Source organism: Electrophorus electricus, chromosome 14 (assembly GCF_041902795.1).
Source record: "Electrophorus electricus isolate QZ-2024a chromosome 14, ASM4190279v1, whole genome shotgun sequence".
Taxonomy (NCBI): domain Eukaryota; kingdom Metazoa; phylum Chordata; class Actinopteri; order Gymnotiformes; family Gymnotidae; genus Electrophorus; species Electrophorus electricus.
Genome location: NC_137510.1, coordinates 4852501 through 4868078, shown reverse-complemented (window position 1 = coordinate 4868078; position 15578 = coordinate 4852501). Strand labels below are relative to the sequence as shown.

At 45.8% G+C, this 15578-nt stretch overlaps 1 protein-coding gene across 6 annotated transcripts in view; it reads left to right on the top strand.

Annotated features, from left to right (window-relative positions):
- Positions 1-15578, top strand: part of LOC113587061 (F-actin-uncapping protein LRRC16A) — a 72307-nt gene that overhangs the window by 36330 nt on the left and 20399 nt on the right. For all 6 annotated transcript variants that reach the window (XM_027025561.3, XM_027025562.3, XM_027025560.3 and 3 more), the window contains exons 14-23: positions 1806-1883; positions 2322-2398; positions 3927-4031; positions 4227-4296; positions 6791-6872; positions 7637-7736; positions 8126-8180; positions 11071-11243; positions 11610-11678; positions 15256-15349. In XM_027025561.3, coding sequence (XP_026881362.2) covers positions 1806-1883; positions 2322-2398; positions 3927-4031; positions 4227-4296; positions 6791-6872; positions 7637-7736; positions 8126-8180; positions 11071-11243; positions 11610-11678; positions 15256-15349 — 903 coding nt within the window. The remainder of the gene's footprint in view (positions 1-1805; positions 1884-2321; positions 2399-3926; positions 4032-4226; positions 4297-6790; positions 6873-7636; positions 7737-8125; positions 8181-11070; positions 11244-11609; positions 11679-15255; positions 15350-15578) is intronic.

Here is a 15578-nt window from a genome sequence, read left to right as displayed (position 1 = left end):
CGCTTTGTTTCAAAGCCAAATCCACAGTCGACTTTGTTGTGCTTCCTTTCCAGCACAGATGTCCTGATTGAGGAGAAAAATGTAGGTTCTCCAGGCAGAAAACAGCAGACCGCAGATGCATGAAATGGACTGTACACCACCATAGCCCTACGCAGGCTTTTAGAAACACAGAGCTCCAATACACCATTAAATATTCACGTGGAATAGCCTTAAATAAGAAATGTTTTGAGATTTGTTTAGCAAAGGTGGTAGCGACCTTTCTATCAAACGACAATACGATCCTTCTGTGTCAATTGATATTTAACATTACATGTACATTTGACCATCCTCTGAGGTGTCTATATATGGGTGTCTCATTTTAACATGCATTTAAACCCTTTACACAAGCTACATTGAAAGAAAAGAATTTCAGTTTGGTTGAGAGTTTATTGGGTAGATGGAATTAATGTTAGTTAACTAGTTAGCTAGTTAATTCTCTCAAGTGAAACTCATGCCACGTCATGATGGCTCACTAGGAATTTGGACACTCCCAAAGTCTGGGGATGAATGGTACTGAACTAAGCAGTTTGCTACTAAACCTCTGGCCAGCTACCTGTGTTACACTTTGGCAGATTGTGCTGCCTGTCCAGTATGTTGACAACCACCGTGCTGAGTAAAGATTTTATAGTAACAAGACCATTCACTCCGTCCACGGAAACGCAATGACAACAGTGACCAGACGAGAAAGTCATTTATCTTGGCGTTGCACAATGCAGCACCAACGTAGTTATTTTTAGGCAAATATTTCATAACTTTATTATTGTATATACCCTAGACAAAATACTGAAGCCTGGACCTCAGTGACCTACCACTGTACAATAGGTTAAAACAACCACTAAGCAAAGATCAGTAGACTAGGAGGTCAACAGTGTGTAGTGGGGTGTGTGGATTCATACTGTACGTGTATTATTCAGTTTATTCGGTGCATGTTGAAGACTGATAGTAGACATCTTTAACAGACGTGCAAAGTGATTCTGGGTATAACGGGTAGTGTGATACATGTGAGCACAGAGAAGAGGTAGCAGGTGACATTGAGATGAGCATGAGTCCTCTCTCTCTCTCTCTCTCTCTCTCTCTCTCTCTCTCTCTGAGCGAACTCTCTCTCTCTCTCTGAGCGAACTCTCATAAATACCAGCCGACTGATCTGCTCCCTGTGCATGCTGGGATATTGACACCTAGGTTCGCGCAGACTCGCGGGGGGTTGTAAACCATTGACACGTGCAGAGTGGCACTGCCATCGCTGGGAGGAAACATGGCAGATGTTATAGACCAGTACGGTATAGTGGAATGTAGCACTGTTTTTACAGCAGGAAAGGTCCGTGACAGCCAGGCGGCGAGCTCGGACAGACGGCCCAGCTGCGTGTTCAGAGGCACCGCTCACGCGATGTGGTGTAACCAGGCTGAGTGCCTTCTGCACTCCTCAGACTTGGCGAGGTTTTGTGGAACGAGGCACTGTTGTGGTCTTTAAATTACTCCGGGAGCCCATACAGAACCGAGCTCGGTTTCAAATGCCAGACATGGCAGTGCGTTTCTGCCGGAGAGAACCACCGATGGGCGGTGCGGCCACGGCTCGTCTGAGTTCTGAGCGCTTGTCCCGGACCGATTAAGGTCAGAATTCGAATTCGAAGGCTCCAGGTCGGCAGGCACGAGCGCTTCTGAAAACCCTTGCTGCGAAGACATCGCCAACGGCCCACCTGACACAAGACTGTGGCTGGCTCATCCCTGTCGCTCCGCCGCTGACGCTTGGTGTCGCCTTGTGTCTGCAGAGCTTTTACAGCTTCCTGGGACAGCCAAACAGCCTGAGCACCCTGGACCTGTCCAACGCGGACTGCTTGCTGGAATTGGTGAGTCGCCCACACGTGGTAACCTCCTGGAGCAAACCCCCCATCCCACCCCCCAAAAAAATCTTAATTTAATAATAGATAGGGGGGTTACAGTTGTGGCAATGCAAAAATATATATAATTTAATTATAGGCAATGAGGTTATACCTCTGACTTCATGAACTTCATTTAATAATAGACAAGGGGTCTTCACTGACTAAAGGGGTTACACCTCTGGTAACAAACTTCATATAATATATATACTAAAGGTTTTAATTAGCTGGTTATTAAATGTGCCTATCAGTGCTTTAATTTAGCACCTCCATTACATTCTGTTCCCTGAATATTTATACTTGAGTAACTCTGAAGTCCTTTCATGTAAAAAAGGAGAAAAAAATCTTCGTAATACTTGTCTACTTTGTAATAGTTGTGTGTGTGTGTGTGGGGGGCGGGGTTTACAGCTCTGCTCTGCACTCCTTAGAGGATGCCTTCAACACCTCGTCGTTCTCAATGTTTCCAAAAGTGTCTTTGCACACAGGTAAATATCATTCGCCGGAACCGAAGCTTTCCTGGTTCCGACTAGATTTTATGCAGTACGGGAGCCTCTGAGCGTGCACGTGTCTGAGAGTGTACATTTGCTTTGATCTTGTTGATCGTCTTGTGCAGATCTCTGGCAGGGCCATGCTGTTACTGACAGAAGCTTCTACTGAGTTGGCCATGTAGAACTAAAGACCGTCTCAGAGAGACACTTGAACATATGGGGCACATCTCACACACACACGCATACACACATGCTCGGTATTTAAGCCTTGTTAAACCATCAAGCACAAGCAGACACTTGGTGCTGTTGGGTGATGAGATATTACTCCAAGCTTATTAGTACCTTATAAGCTTGTTTACTTACGCACATACAATAACTCTGATAAACTATGATAAATAAAATATAATAGTAAACACATGGGAAAACGTCCCAAAAATACAGTTGCTGTGCTTGTGCGACAACAGTGTATTTAGACAGTGACAGGTTCCCTCCTTTTCACGCACACACAGACAGACAGCTGATGTGGATTCTCCAGAGGTTCATGGTGATAGTATGGAAACCTGGTCTCAGGAAAAGCCATCTGTTTCCTGCCATACTCGCTAGTTGTGGTGAAAGTGCGAAGGTAGCGGAGAACAGGAACAGTTCAGCCCGGTCTGGGTGGGATTCCAGTACACGCACTTGCGCTCAGAGCCGAGGTGTGTGACACACTCTCCAGCTCCTGTTAGGTTGTTCTTCTCCAATGTGGCCAGACTGAGAGCAACACCTAGCGGATAGCAAATTGTGGGCCACCACAGAAGTGAAGCCTGTAGCCACAGCTTCTGCAAGCAGGCATACAACGGCAATAACCGTTTTGCCAAGGATGAAGTGGGTTGGGGAAGACACTCAAAGATGCAGCATGGATAATGTGACTCTTTTGTGACTCATTTTTTGAGTGACTTCAAAGGAACACTTTAGCCTATAAAGGCTTCGTAATACTTAATGCGAGTTAAAGCATTAAAGCGATCGCATAAATTGGTCCAAACAGGTTTTCCTAAATGACGCTGTGTACGCCGAATATTGTATCTGTTTAAGACACAGCTCTCATTCATCATGACGCGATGTGTTTCAGGTGCATTTCGCATTCAGTCTTCAAAAAGTATTTTGCGTTGTGATAGCAAGGCCGTGCGGTCTCATACAAAACCATAGGCATGCACACACTGTCTAGTTGTAGTCCTCTTGCAGAGAGCTACTCGGGTTCCCTTAGTTCTTCAGGGCGGGTGGCACACCAACCAAGTGATCCTTGTGAATCCTAACCAGATGTATTTGGTGTAGTCACATTACTGCAGTTATGGTATCATTGCTCTTCAGTGTACATGTTTAAAGCAAATTGTACATTTATTTTAAAAATCTTGGCACAATACTATAGGACAGCATAAATAATGACCTTGGTGTTCTTTTAAAGTGATGAAACATGGATTGTGCTTGTAATGATTCTTAGAATTTGTAATTGCTACCTGTGTGTGTGTGTGTGTGTGTGTGTGTGTAGGAAAGGCAAAGAGATTCCTCCATCCTTTAAGCATTTTTTCAGCAGTTCCTTGGCCCTCAATACCCTCAATGTGTCCGGAACCAAACTGCCTCCCGAGGCGCTGAAGTAAGATGTGTGCACGTCCCTGACACGCTCTCACACCACTTAAAAAAACATACTCCCCTCATCTCTTGATGTCAGTCACGTTTGACAGTCCGGCAGCATTAGTAACAACCACCTAGATCACACTGTTCCATGTCAAATTGTGCATCGGAGAAATCAGTGACAGTGCTGTATTAAAAACTGTCCATCTTCATTTAGATCTCTTTTGCTCGGTCTGGCCAGTAACCCCAACCTGAAGGAGGTGACGCTGGATCTCAGCTGCTGTGAGGTAAGATCATCTGCCCCGCACCCCACTCCATCCTACCCCACCAAGCTGTATAGATCTGTAGATCTGGAACACTCATTTCATGAAAATCAAATCCACAATTGTGGTCCTGACAGTAGTCCAGTGGGATTCATTTGTCTCCTTTTCAGAGACAAGCTAAACTTCTGCTGAGACAGTAAAGTGTCTACTGAGATGGACAAGCGAGTCTTTCCGATTCCTAATGCCCTGTTTGCTGCGTGGAATCTAGCCCGGATGTATGTGCTCAGATGAAGTTCCAATTCATGCCTGCCACCCGTTCTAGTTGTTCCTGATCCTGCGCGATCAGGGCGGAATCGACGAGACGGAGTACTACACGCCTTCCGCCCTGTTTAGCGAGGAGCTCGTCTCCGCCTCCCTTCGGAAGAGTCGCAGCTCCAGGCTCCAGCTGAGTGGCAGCTGAGTGCAGGGACTGTGGAAGACTCGATTGATGCCTTCCAAGTGTCTTTTCTGTTAATGTTTGTGCAGCAGGCCAACATGGACACAATAGGCTTTAGAGGAACAGGCATTGAACACAAATGTTCACGGTTTAAATCCCCTGTAGGGACGGAAGGTTCTAAGCCTCCAAGGAAGGGCATCCTTAGAATAGGGCTGAAGGAATAGAGCTTAAATTCCAAGTTACATTGAACATTGTCCTTACAATAACACTTTCCTTAGCGCCTAAAGCACAGCTGAGCATTCTATAAAGCAGTGCTGAACACTGTTCGTAGCGTCGCCCTGGATACAGAGCGTAGCTTCGCCCTGGACAGGGTCCATAGTGTCGCCCTGTACGCGGTCCGTAGAATACCACTTAACAGTGTTTTGTGTGTCTGTGTGTGTGTCTGTGTGTGTGTCTGTGTGTGTGTGTGTGTGTGTTTGAACATTCTCCTAGTCCTCAGTGGCTGGTTTTGACTCCCACATAAAAAGCGTCTGACGTTCCTCTTCAAATGTCTGCATAATAATACGCACCTGAATGACCTATCAGAGAGCGACTCTGTTGACAGTGCTTTTTGAATGCGTGTGTGCAAGTGTGCGTGCGTGTGCATACATGCATGTGTGCATTCTTGCGCTCATGCGGACATGCACAATACACCCCCAGATACAAGCACATGCATTTGCATGGGCACATGCCTGCTGTCGCACTCAAATTCCCTGCTTGGGGCAGGTTCCATTGCGAATCGCTAAAGATAATGTATGCTGACTAGTGTGGGGCAGAAACTTAATTAAAGCCCTGTGATAACATCACTCTCTCAGCTCCGAACAAATCCACCGCTTGCATGTGGTTGCAGAATTAAGCTCCTGATTGCTGCATCTTGCCTTATGTACACCTTTTGTTTTTCTCTTCTGTGCGTGTCTGTCTGTGCATGTTGGCACTGTAAATATAGATGCATCTATAGATTATCACATCCTTATTGATGAGCCTACCAGTGAAGACTTCATGTTTATTTATTTGTTTATCTCACTACCATATGCCAGCCGTCGGGTGCTTTCAACCCGGTCCACTGGGACCGACAACCAGAGCAGGTTAGCTGGTTCTGGTGAATGTGGAGCTGGAACAGAACTAAAACCTGGACTGGCTTCAGGTCCCAAGGACTGGAGAGAAAACCTCGGCTTTATATACTATAAATGCAAGTGCGCTTGTAAGCTTTGCTACATGTTTTCATTTCTGTGCACCTGGGAGGATGCTGTTGTTGTTTTTTTATTTATATTTATGCTGCACTACACACTGAGTGATAACTTCATTAGTCCTCACACTCTATAGATATATCTCATAGGCTGCCATTCACGTTACCGTCAGTTGTAAGTTGTAACTCCACATCAGCGCTTTTGTACTCTGAAGTCAGTTGACCGAGATGTGTGTACTTATATATCCGTGCACAAAATATCACTTTTATCTCATCGGAGACCATCGGAAAGGAGACAAATTATCGAAAGGAAATGGTTACTTCTGCATGCATGGAATTGACTAAAAACAGCTCGCCTATGGGTGTGTTTATAGAATGGGTTTGCAAAATAAACTGTAAGCTTGTGGATGTCAGCTTTCATTTGCAGTCCACTAACATTTACCCCCCCCCCCCCCTTTCCCTAATGCATCCTTAAGCTTGGCCACTGTGTAAGTACAACTAACCCCTAACTACCCCTAACTACTCCTAACTACCCCTAACTGCTGCTGTGGTCTGCTTGCAATTAGCGTCAGCCACTGGACATTCTTTACACACGCGCACATACACACGCATGCACACTTTCATAACACTGCTAAACCACTGAACAGCTGTTTTTTCTTAACCCAGCTAAATGTCTTGGGTACATGTTGGCATGACTTTGCTTTTTTTTGTGTACGCAAAAATGAAGTTAATAGTATGTTGTTATTATATCCACAGTTATTATAACCACAGTCATGGACCCGTGTATAGCTTGGCTTTCATTTGCCTCTCTCTCTCTTGCTCTCTCTCTCGCACACTCACACACACACTACACTCAGCTGCGGTCCGGAGGTTCACAGATCCTTGAGGGCTGCATTGCAGAGATCCCCAACATCTCCAGCCTGGACATCTCCGACAACGGTCAGTCAAAGGAGCGCCCACCACTGAAAGGTCACAGAATGTCACCCTAATGGTCACAGAAGCCAGGTTGTCAGCTAGCACTGAGCCTATGCTAACCGCTGACTACCGTTCACGTGGCGTTTAGCCACTTTTTTATACTAGAGATTGTTACAGCCAATGGGAGTCGAGTCCTAAGTAATGCGTATACGCCAATGCCTTCATGTAAAATGAGTGATAGGTCCATGGCAATCACTTTCATCGGCTGCTTGACTGCGCGGGCGGTATGAGTTTTTGGCCTGGGCTGCGTTTTCTTACTCCGCCCATACTCCAACATTCAGTTACGGCCGCTGCGCGTGAGGCATCTGGGCGTTCCTCTGAGAGAGAACCAGAAATTCTGCTCTCCTCCGTCTAGATCGTACCCGCAAACAGAAGCCAGCATGCCCTCGATAAGATGCCCGGCTCTGATTGGTCTGCTGACCAATGCTTTTTGTTGTGTAACTGCTGTGGAAAGTTGGCATTTGTAGTTACTGTAAAAACACCATTATCATACGCCATTATCATAAAGAGCCCACATATTGTCCTGGCTATGGCAGAGCCATTAAGCTAAATCAAACAAATGGTTAGGTGTGGTTTCAGAGAGGCTTGCAAGAGCTAATTTTTGTCTGCTCGGAAAGAGCGTTTGGTGTTGGTTAGAAGTTCTGTTGACCAGCTGGGCTGCCTGATGTAATCAGGCCCTTTGGTGGATGCTGTGCGCTGAATCTGGTTTTCTGTGATCTTCTTCTCAGGTCTCGATTCGGATATGAGCACTCTGCTGGTGTGGCTGGCCAAGAACCGCTCCATCCGCCACCTTTCCCTGGGCAAAAACTTCAACAACATCAAATCAAAGTGAGGGAGGGAGGGAGAGAAAGAGAGAGAGTTTGGATAAGTTGTTGTTTGTTCTGATGTTTACCTCAGAATGTACCTTAAAATCAAATATTTATGTACAAGTCGAATTTCTGAGCATCGTGTTCCTGGATGGCTCCAGAAGACATTTCTCAAGTTCCCAGAATCCTTTATTCCCTTGAATGGACACCTCTGCATTCGCTCTGACCCTTGCTTTTTGAAAAGCTGCCACCCTTTAATCTCACTCTGCTGCTGCTGGACAGCGTCTGGGGACACTATCTCCTGGTGTCTCTTTGAGAGGGGACTTCAGTGAAAGGGTTGAATTTGCATTTCTTCGAAATGCACTGTGGTGTTCTCAGGCTGTTTTTTCGTGCTCTCTCTCCATCACACAGAAACCTTGCACCCGTCCTGGACAACCTGGTCCACATGATCCAAGAAGAAGAATCGGTGAGCACTTGTTTACCTTTTAAACATCTAGCTCTGGTGGGGAATTTGAGGAATGAGAGGCAGGGACTCTTATTTTATCTCAGAAGTCCCTGAATTTCTGACTGTAATTTAGAAATCTGGTGTGTTTAGAAATGTGTGGAAGTAGTTATGGTAACGACAACTCTGCAGGCCTTATGGTTATTCCTGCTCCCACACTAACTTCCACTCCAAACAGGTTTTATGACAGGTGTGTGTGTGTGTGGCTGTGTGGTTCAAGGGCACACTGCTGTGGTGTATCTGGTTTGCCTCCATCACCCTGTAGAGAGGAAATGATGAGCTCACTATGGCTGCTGTCATGGGACGTCTTCAGCTCCTTATCGGAGAGTGCAGGAGGGATTTGAAAGACTGCTTGGCGTGACTGCCTGCCTCTGCATGTGTGTGTGGGGGGGAGGGGTGCACGTGGAAGCATGTGGAGGGGTGTCTGTATCGTAACTACCAGGCGAGCTGGGGGGGGGGAACGGAGGCTTCAATGGGACATTTTGAGTTGGTGCTTGTGCTACACATCTGTCCGATCCTTCTAACGTAACATCTCTCACCAGTCAACCTAAATGTCCTTTAACTCCTGTGATGTTTATTTATGCCCCTCATTTTCATAATATGTCTTGTGGTAGAGAAACAAATGGCTTTAAAATGGTTTTACAACCGATCTTTCAAACATTATATTAAATATTTAAAACTCAAAATAACTCACTAAAAGTCAAACAATGTGTTTTATCCAAATATGCATGTCGTACTGTGGTGGGTCTCAGAAAAATGTATTTATTTTTGGGCCAGTAGCGTATCAGTAAACATTTCAATTAATGTTAAAGGAAGCCGTGACTCTTTATGTACTCTGTGGTGTTCTGGTAGCCATGATGATGCTAAGTACATTTTTTTTTTAAATCAGATATCAAATGCGAAAAGACCAACAAAAGCAGCGATGCTCACATCAGAGAATTTAGACTTTACATTTATCTGATGCTTTTATCTAAAGCAACTTACAACTGCAACTGAGGGTTAAGGGTCTTGCTCAGGGGCCCAAGGGTGGGGTTTGAACTAGCAACCTTGCAATTACAAGTCAAGTACCTTAACCACTGAGCTACAACTGCTACTGATTTGACACCAGGAACGTTGCATGAACTAATGGTGCCCTGTTAGTACAGAAGAAAGGGCCGGTTGCGTTGCTCAGTCTCCAGCCTGAATAAAGGTAGCGCTGGTATCAGCCCTGGGCCAGACTTGACTGCCTTCTATGCTCCTTAAGCAGCAATTGTTACTGCATTGTTCCAGTAGCTGACTGGTTCTTCTTGGCACAGATTAACATGGCGATTTGCATTTTAATGGCCGGCTGTATTAGAAGTGGTTTGTTTTTATTCGTGGAAACATGGCAAATGTAAGTTCTTATTTGTTCTTGCATTTTAGTCCTCTGCTATATATATGAACAGTGATTGCCTTATAATCCCGTAATGTTGACGGTTAACGTTTCGGCACATGCACTGGCTGCTGGGAAGGGATCTGGAAATATTGTGATGTCAGGTGTTTTGCCATGTTGCCCACGCCTAAAGCCTGTGTTTTAATCTTGAGAAAAGAGTGGGTGTTCTTCACTGTTCCCCAGCCCACCATCTCTCTCTCTTTTTTTTCTCTCTCTCTCTCTCCCCTCTCTCTCGTATTACCAGTGGCTCTCTGTGGGCGGTGATAATGACTAGAACAGCAGACGCGCACACACCCCACATCCCTCTCAGCCGCTTTCCAGTCTGCCGACTCGTTACTGATTCCCAAAGACTGACACGGCGTCTTTGGGGAGGCTTCCTCCTCATTTTCGAAATGTTTGGAACCTCGTGAAGCTTTTTGGAGCGATGATAAACAAGCCTGGAGTACTCTAGTGACCCTAGTTGAAGCAGGACAGGCAGGGCTGCCGTGAAGCCTTGTATGTAGTGTGGGGAGTTGGGCTGTGTGAGTACCACCTGCTTTCGGGCACCTGTCGCCAACTGCGAGTAGAACCTGGCTGCCCGGTGATGACGCTCTTCGTGCAGTACAGACTCTCCTCCTGATTTAATGTACTTTCCCAAATCCATGGAACGGAAATGGGCTTCCGGCCCACCCACCTCTCTGTGCTGAGCTTATTTAAGAGCGCTGATAGGAGTGCTGATCTTGCTGTATATATTTTTCTCTCGAACAGCTTCTTGCTCTCTGCTGCAGTCACGCTCCTTAACCGGTACACTTCTCTCATCCTCAGAGTGAAACCGTGGTCCGTTTTTTGATATCCACAAAAGCCTCATTACATGAAATGCCAGACAGAAATAATCCTATCATGGGGGAAAGGTAGAGGGGAGTGGGTGCATTCAAAGGAGCAGTTCTGATCTCAGTGACCGAGTGGTAAAACCTTCAAGAGGTTCAATGTGTTTTTCAAGTTTGGTCAGCGGGCATCGGTACTCGACTAGTCAGGTTGCCAGCTCAAGCCCCACCAACGCCGAGTTGCCACTGTCGGGCCCCTGAACAAGACCCTTAACCCTCAGCTGCTCAAGTTGTACTCATAATTGTAAGTCGCTTTTGATAAAAGCATTAGCCAAAGCGCTCTCGGTGTAAATGGTCTGGTACCCCCTACTGGCAGGCTGTTAGAACAGATTAAGGCTTATTGTGAGAAGTCTTTGTAATGCAGTAAGAGTGATGTCACGGTCAGCTGTTCCTCACTTTAAGGTGGAGTTTAAGGGGTTCTCTGGTGAGGTTGAGAGTGTTTGATTCACTGCCTAGACCTCTCCGTAATGACTCGTTAAACAGCAGCAGAGTGTGAGTGTGTGGCTGAAATGCAGCGACTCTGATGGGCAGAACGGACGTCGTCCCTCTGTGTCGTTCCGTCTGTCTGTCCCTCGCTCAGCCACTGATGTCCCTCTCGCTGGCCGACTCCAAGCTGAAGGGCGACCTGACCATCGTCCTCAACGCGCTGGGTAGCAACAGCTCGCTGACCCGTGTGGATGTCAGCGGCAACAGCATGGGAGACATGGGCGCTAAGATGCTGGCCAAGGCCCTGCAGATCAACAGCAAGCTAAGGTGGCGTAGCCCAGCCCTACCCACACGAGCCCAGCACTGAAATTAACGATGCCCTGCGTACTTTGTGTGTGTGTGTGTGTGTGTGTGTGCTTGTGTGTGTGCTTGTGCGTGCTTGTACGTGCTTGTGTGTGTGTATGTGCTTGTGTGTGTGTGTGTGTGTGTGTGTGTGTGTGTGTGCTTGTGTGTTTTCCCACTGCTCTCTGGAGGTGTGTGTGTGTGCTTGTGTGTGTGTGCGTGTGTGTGTGTGCGTGTGTGTGTGTGTGTGTGCTTGAGAGTGTGAGAGGGAGAGAGAGAAGGAGCGGCTTGCTTTATTGATCTGTAATGTGGCTGCTCCATCTGCTCTTATCTGTCTGTTTGTTTCCCCAGGACAGTGATCTGGGACAGAAACAACGTCAGTCCACAAGGCCTCCAGGATGTAGCAGCAGCACTGGAGAAGTACGTGAGGTTATTTGTGCATGTGTGTGTGTATCTGTGTGTGTGTGTGTGTGTGTGTGTGTGTGTGTGTGTGTGCGCTCACATATGTGCTTTGTGTGTATTGATTTTTGCAATGTTCCTCCAGTGGCTTCATCGACGTCTGTGGTTGCGTGGTGTCTGTGTGTAGGTATACAACCGAGAAATGGGGAAAGAGAGAAGAACAGGGGGGGGGGGGACTGGGGAGGAGAGAGAGAGAGAGAGAGAGAGAGGTGTACTAGTGCTGGGCGATTTTCAAGATTTGTTTGTTTAATTCGAATTTAACACGATTATCACCTTTTGAAAATCGAGATCTTAAAAAAGCCATAGCGATGGAAAATGGCAGCAGTTTGCGCAGAGCAGAGCTCGTAGAAAAGAAACGTGGAAATGTCTTTTTAGTGATTATTGTAACTTGAAGTGAGTTGGGGCAGGACGCTTATGTTGTGATGAGCGGTTTTATTCATGACAAATGCTTTCTCACTAACCTTAACACAGTCCATAGTCAGATAACTGTTAGACAAAGACGTATAGCCAGAAAACACCAGAGTGAAGGGCAGGGATCTATAAAACCCGAGACAGAAACGAAACGAAGATAAAAACAAATGCGCACAGCAACCACAATTAAAGGGGGAAACTGACCGACACTTCATTGGATCAGATCGGTGTGGTGTTGAAAAGTCAGATGTGAAGTCCCAAGTCTCTTCTAAAAAAAAGTTTTGAGTTCAATTTTCAATTATGAAAGAACTAAAAAAAATAAATAAATCAAAATCTGGAATCATCTATGAGTTTGAAAAAAATTGAGATTACATTTTTGTTGTAATATACCTGTCCTGGAAATGTATACCTCTTTTCATGTCTTTTTTCCCCAAGAGAAAAAGAGAAGAACGAGGCAGGCAGAGAGAGCAAGGGAGAGAGAGAAAGCCAGCCACGGCTGAGGTAGAGAGAAAGGTAGTTTGGATTGTTTTGAAAGGAATTATGGAATATATAAATATAAACGGGGAGGGGGGTCCTTCTGTATGGGCCAGCATCATCCTCATTTGCATCCTATTTGCATAAGAACCAGCAGGGCATTGCTATTGACTGATTGGCTGGCTGCTTCCCACCAAATGGCGATCCACCGGGAGACAGTTTGGCATTGCAAAATATGGCAAACTCGTGGGTGGGCAGGATGCAGTGCTGGTGGGATGGTTGGTTCATCTGGGATTGTTCCAAGCTTCCGTGCCTGTTCCTTCCTTGGAGATTAAGATGTCTCCTACGCTGTAACGAATCCACACTCTAATAGAAAAGAAAATCTGGGCACGCACTGGTTTGGAAGCCATGGCTTCAAAAGACCCCAATTTCCCCACATGCGTGAGTGTTCCCACGTGAGGATGAGGATGCTTCGTTCTCCAGGTCGCTGCCGCTGGGTTATGCGGCTCGATGTAGGAATAATGGCCTATTGTTTGTGCTGGGGTGACCTCGCCTTCACCCATGCAGCTGTTCAGTGAAAGCCAGTGCAAGGTGATGGTTGAATACCGCTGGGTGGCTTTAGTTTTGCACATGACAGGTATTTACCCTCTCCACACACACACACACACACACACACACACACACACACAGACACGTGCACGCGTGTGCGCACACACACCATCCACCATCACTATCAGACCTTAGGTGTATTTCTGTATCGGCAACAAAATGTGCTCCCCATCTGGCCATGTGCATCATTGGAGCGTTCCCGGGGGGGCGTGGCAGATTACCACGTTGTGTCCATGGCAGATATGGCGACCTTGTGTCCTGCAGTCAGAACTGACATGCACAGGGAACCAGCGTTAGATTTGACTTGAGCTGGTTTTTCTCAAGTTTCCAGTGTTGTAGTAGTGTATCTATATAGATTTACAAAGAGCAAATCTCTCCCTGTGTCTTCTCTGTCAGTGTTGGTCGCTGACGCTTGCTGTGGTAATGTCTAATAGAGTCAGAGTCATCCTTACGTGTTCAAAGAAGATTTACTTAGCAGAAGAAAAGAGGTGAAGGCATCAGGAAAGCGATGAGAGAGCACGCTCTGCTCAGTGTGAGTGGGGTGCACCTTAAAAAGATGTAGAAACACCTGGATCTGACTGGTTTAGTCTTATCTACTGGCATGTAGCTTCACTAACAGTAACGCTTTTGTGCTGTATCAAGGACAAACACCTGCAGACAGCTACAGGGTGTGATTTTCAAGTTCTGAAAATAAGTTTCTACTTACTGGCACATTTAAACACAATTCACAGACTTAAACAGTACATGTTTACATATTTGACTCATTATACATGAATTTCTTCCACATGCTCTATTCATTTCTGTCTTTCTCCCTTTGCTCATCTTTCCATCTGTCTCTGTCTCTCTCTCTCTATCTCTCTCTCTCTCTCTCTCTCTCTTTCCCCTCCATCCTTCTGTACTGACTCTTGGGTACTTGATTGTTCAAGCTTCCACTTCCCTGGCCTGAGGAACATCAGTATTTATGTCAAGTCAGATAAATTGGACTAAGAAATGACACTGTCTGTCTGTCTTGTAATCACAGACACTGCAGACACACTTCTGATTGGTTCGTTTTTTTCATTTTTATGTTTTTTTTTTGGGGGGGGGGAGCAGGGGGGTTATTGGGGGAAGAGCTCATTGGCTCTGAATGACTTCACCACCAACTTCATAAACCTTCATTAAGCATTTAGCCCATCCACATGTGTGATATATGAGCCAAGTCTGCGCAGAAAAAGTGACGAGCTTCCTTTGTGGTCCAAATAAGCCATATGGGGGATTTTGTAAAATGTGTTTTTTTGTTAAAAATAAATAAATAAATGTAATGTTATGCATATTCATCGAAGACTCTGTAATGAATCAAGGCATGCTCCTTTATAATGGCGAGATGGCAGCACCTGCGCATTTGTGTGTGCGTGCGTGCGCGTGCGCGCGTGTGTGTGTGTGTGTGCATGATTTTATATGCATAGCAGAATAATTCTTGCTCACACTATTCATATAATGTGTTAGATTGGGTCGTGTGAGCAGTGTCACGTCACACCCCAAGTTGAAATGAAACCTATGCCATTGCCTATGTATGTATGTGTTTTGTGTGTGTGTGTGTGTGCGCGTGTGCTTATGCACTTATGGGTGTGTGTGTGTGTGTGTGTGTGTGTGTGGGTGTGGGTGTGTGTGTGCATATGCATATGCAAGTATATGCATTTTTGGGCTCTTTGTGTGTTTTATGTATGTAGGTATGTATGTTTGTATGTGTATGCATATGTTCTTATGTGTTTGAAAGTGTTTTGTGTGCACATGCGAGCATGTGTTTCTATGTGCATGTACGTATGGGTGTGTAAATGTGTTTTGTGCATGGGTGTTCACACATGTTCATATGTGTAGGTGTGCGTGTGCTGGTTTTTGGCTGCAGCTTTACACGTGTTCATGTTTTATATGGCTGTGTTCATATTTGTTATTTGAGTGTCTGTGTATGTGTGTGCCTATATATGTGCATTGGTCTGTGTGTGCATATGTGTATTCTTGTGTGTGTGTGTGTGCGTGCGTATTGATCCTACCGATGTTCTTCCAGGAACTTCACCATCCGCTTCATGCCCCTCCCAATCATAGACGCTTCGCAGGCGCTGAAGACCAATCCTGAGAAGACAGAGGATGCCCTGCTCCGGGTGAGAGCACCTGCAGTGCTGTGTTGAGTTTTGCATTATCGCCCTAGATGTCTCTCTATTTAAGGCGTGTCCAAAGCGAAATAAAACTAATCTCTGGATTAATATGCAAACGTAGTCATCTGATCAGACATGTTTATAGTGGATGCATGATGCTGAACCGATGAACTGAATTTCAACGTGCGGTTTTGCGTTCGCTATACAGTAAACGCATTGTGAGGTTGGTTGCAGA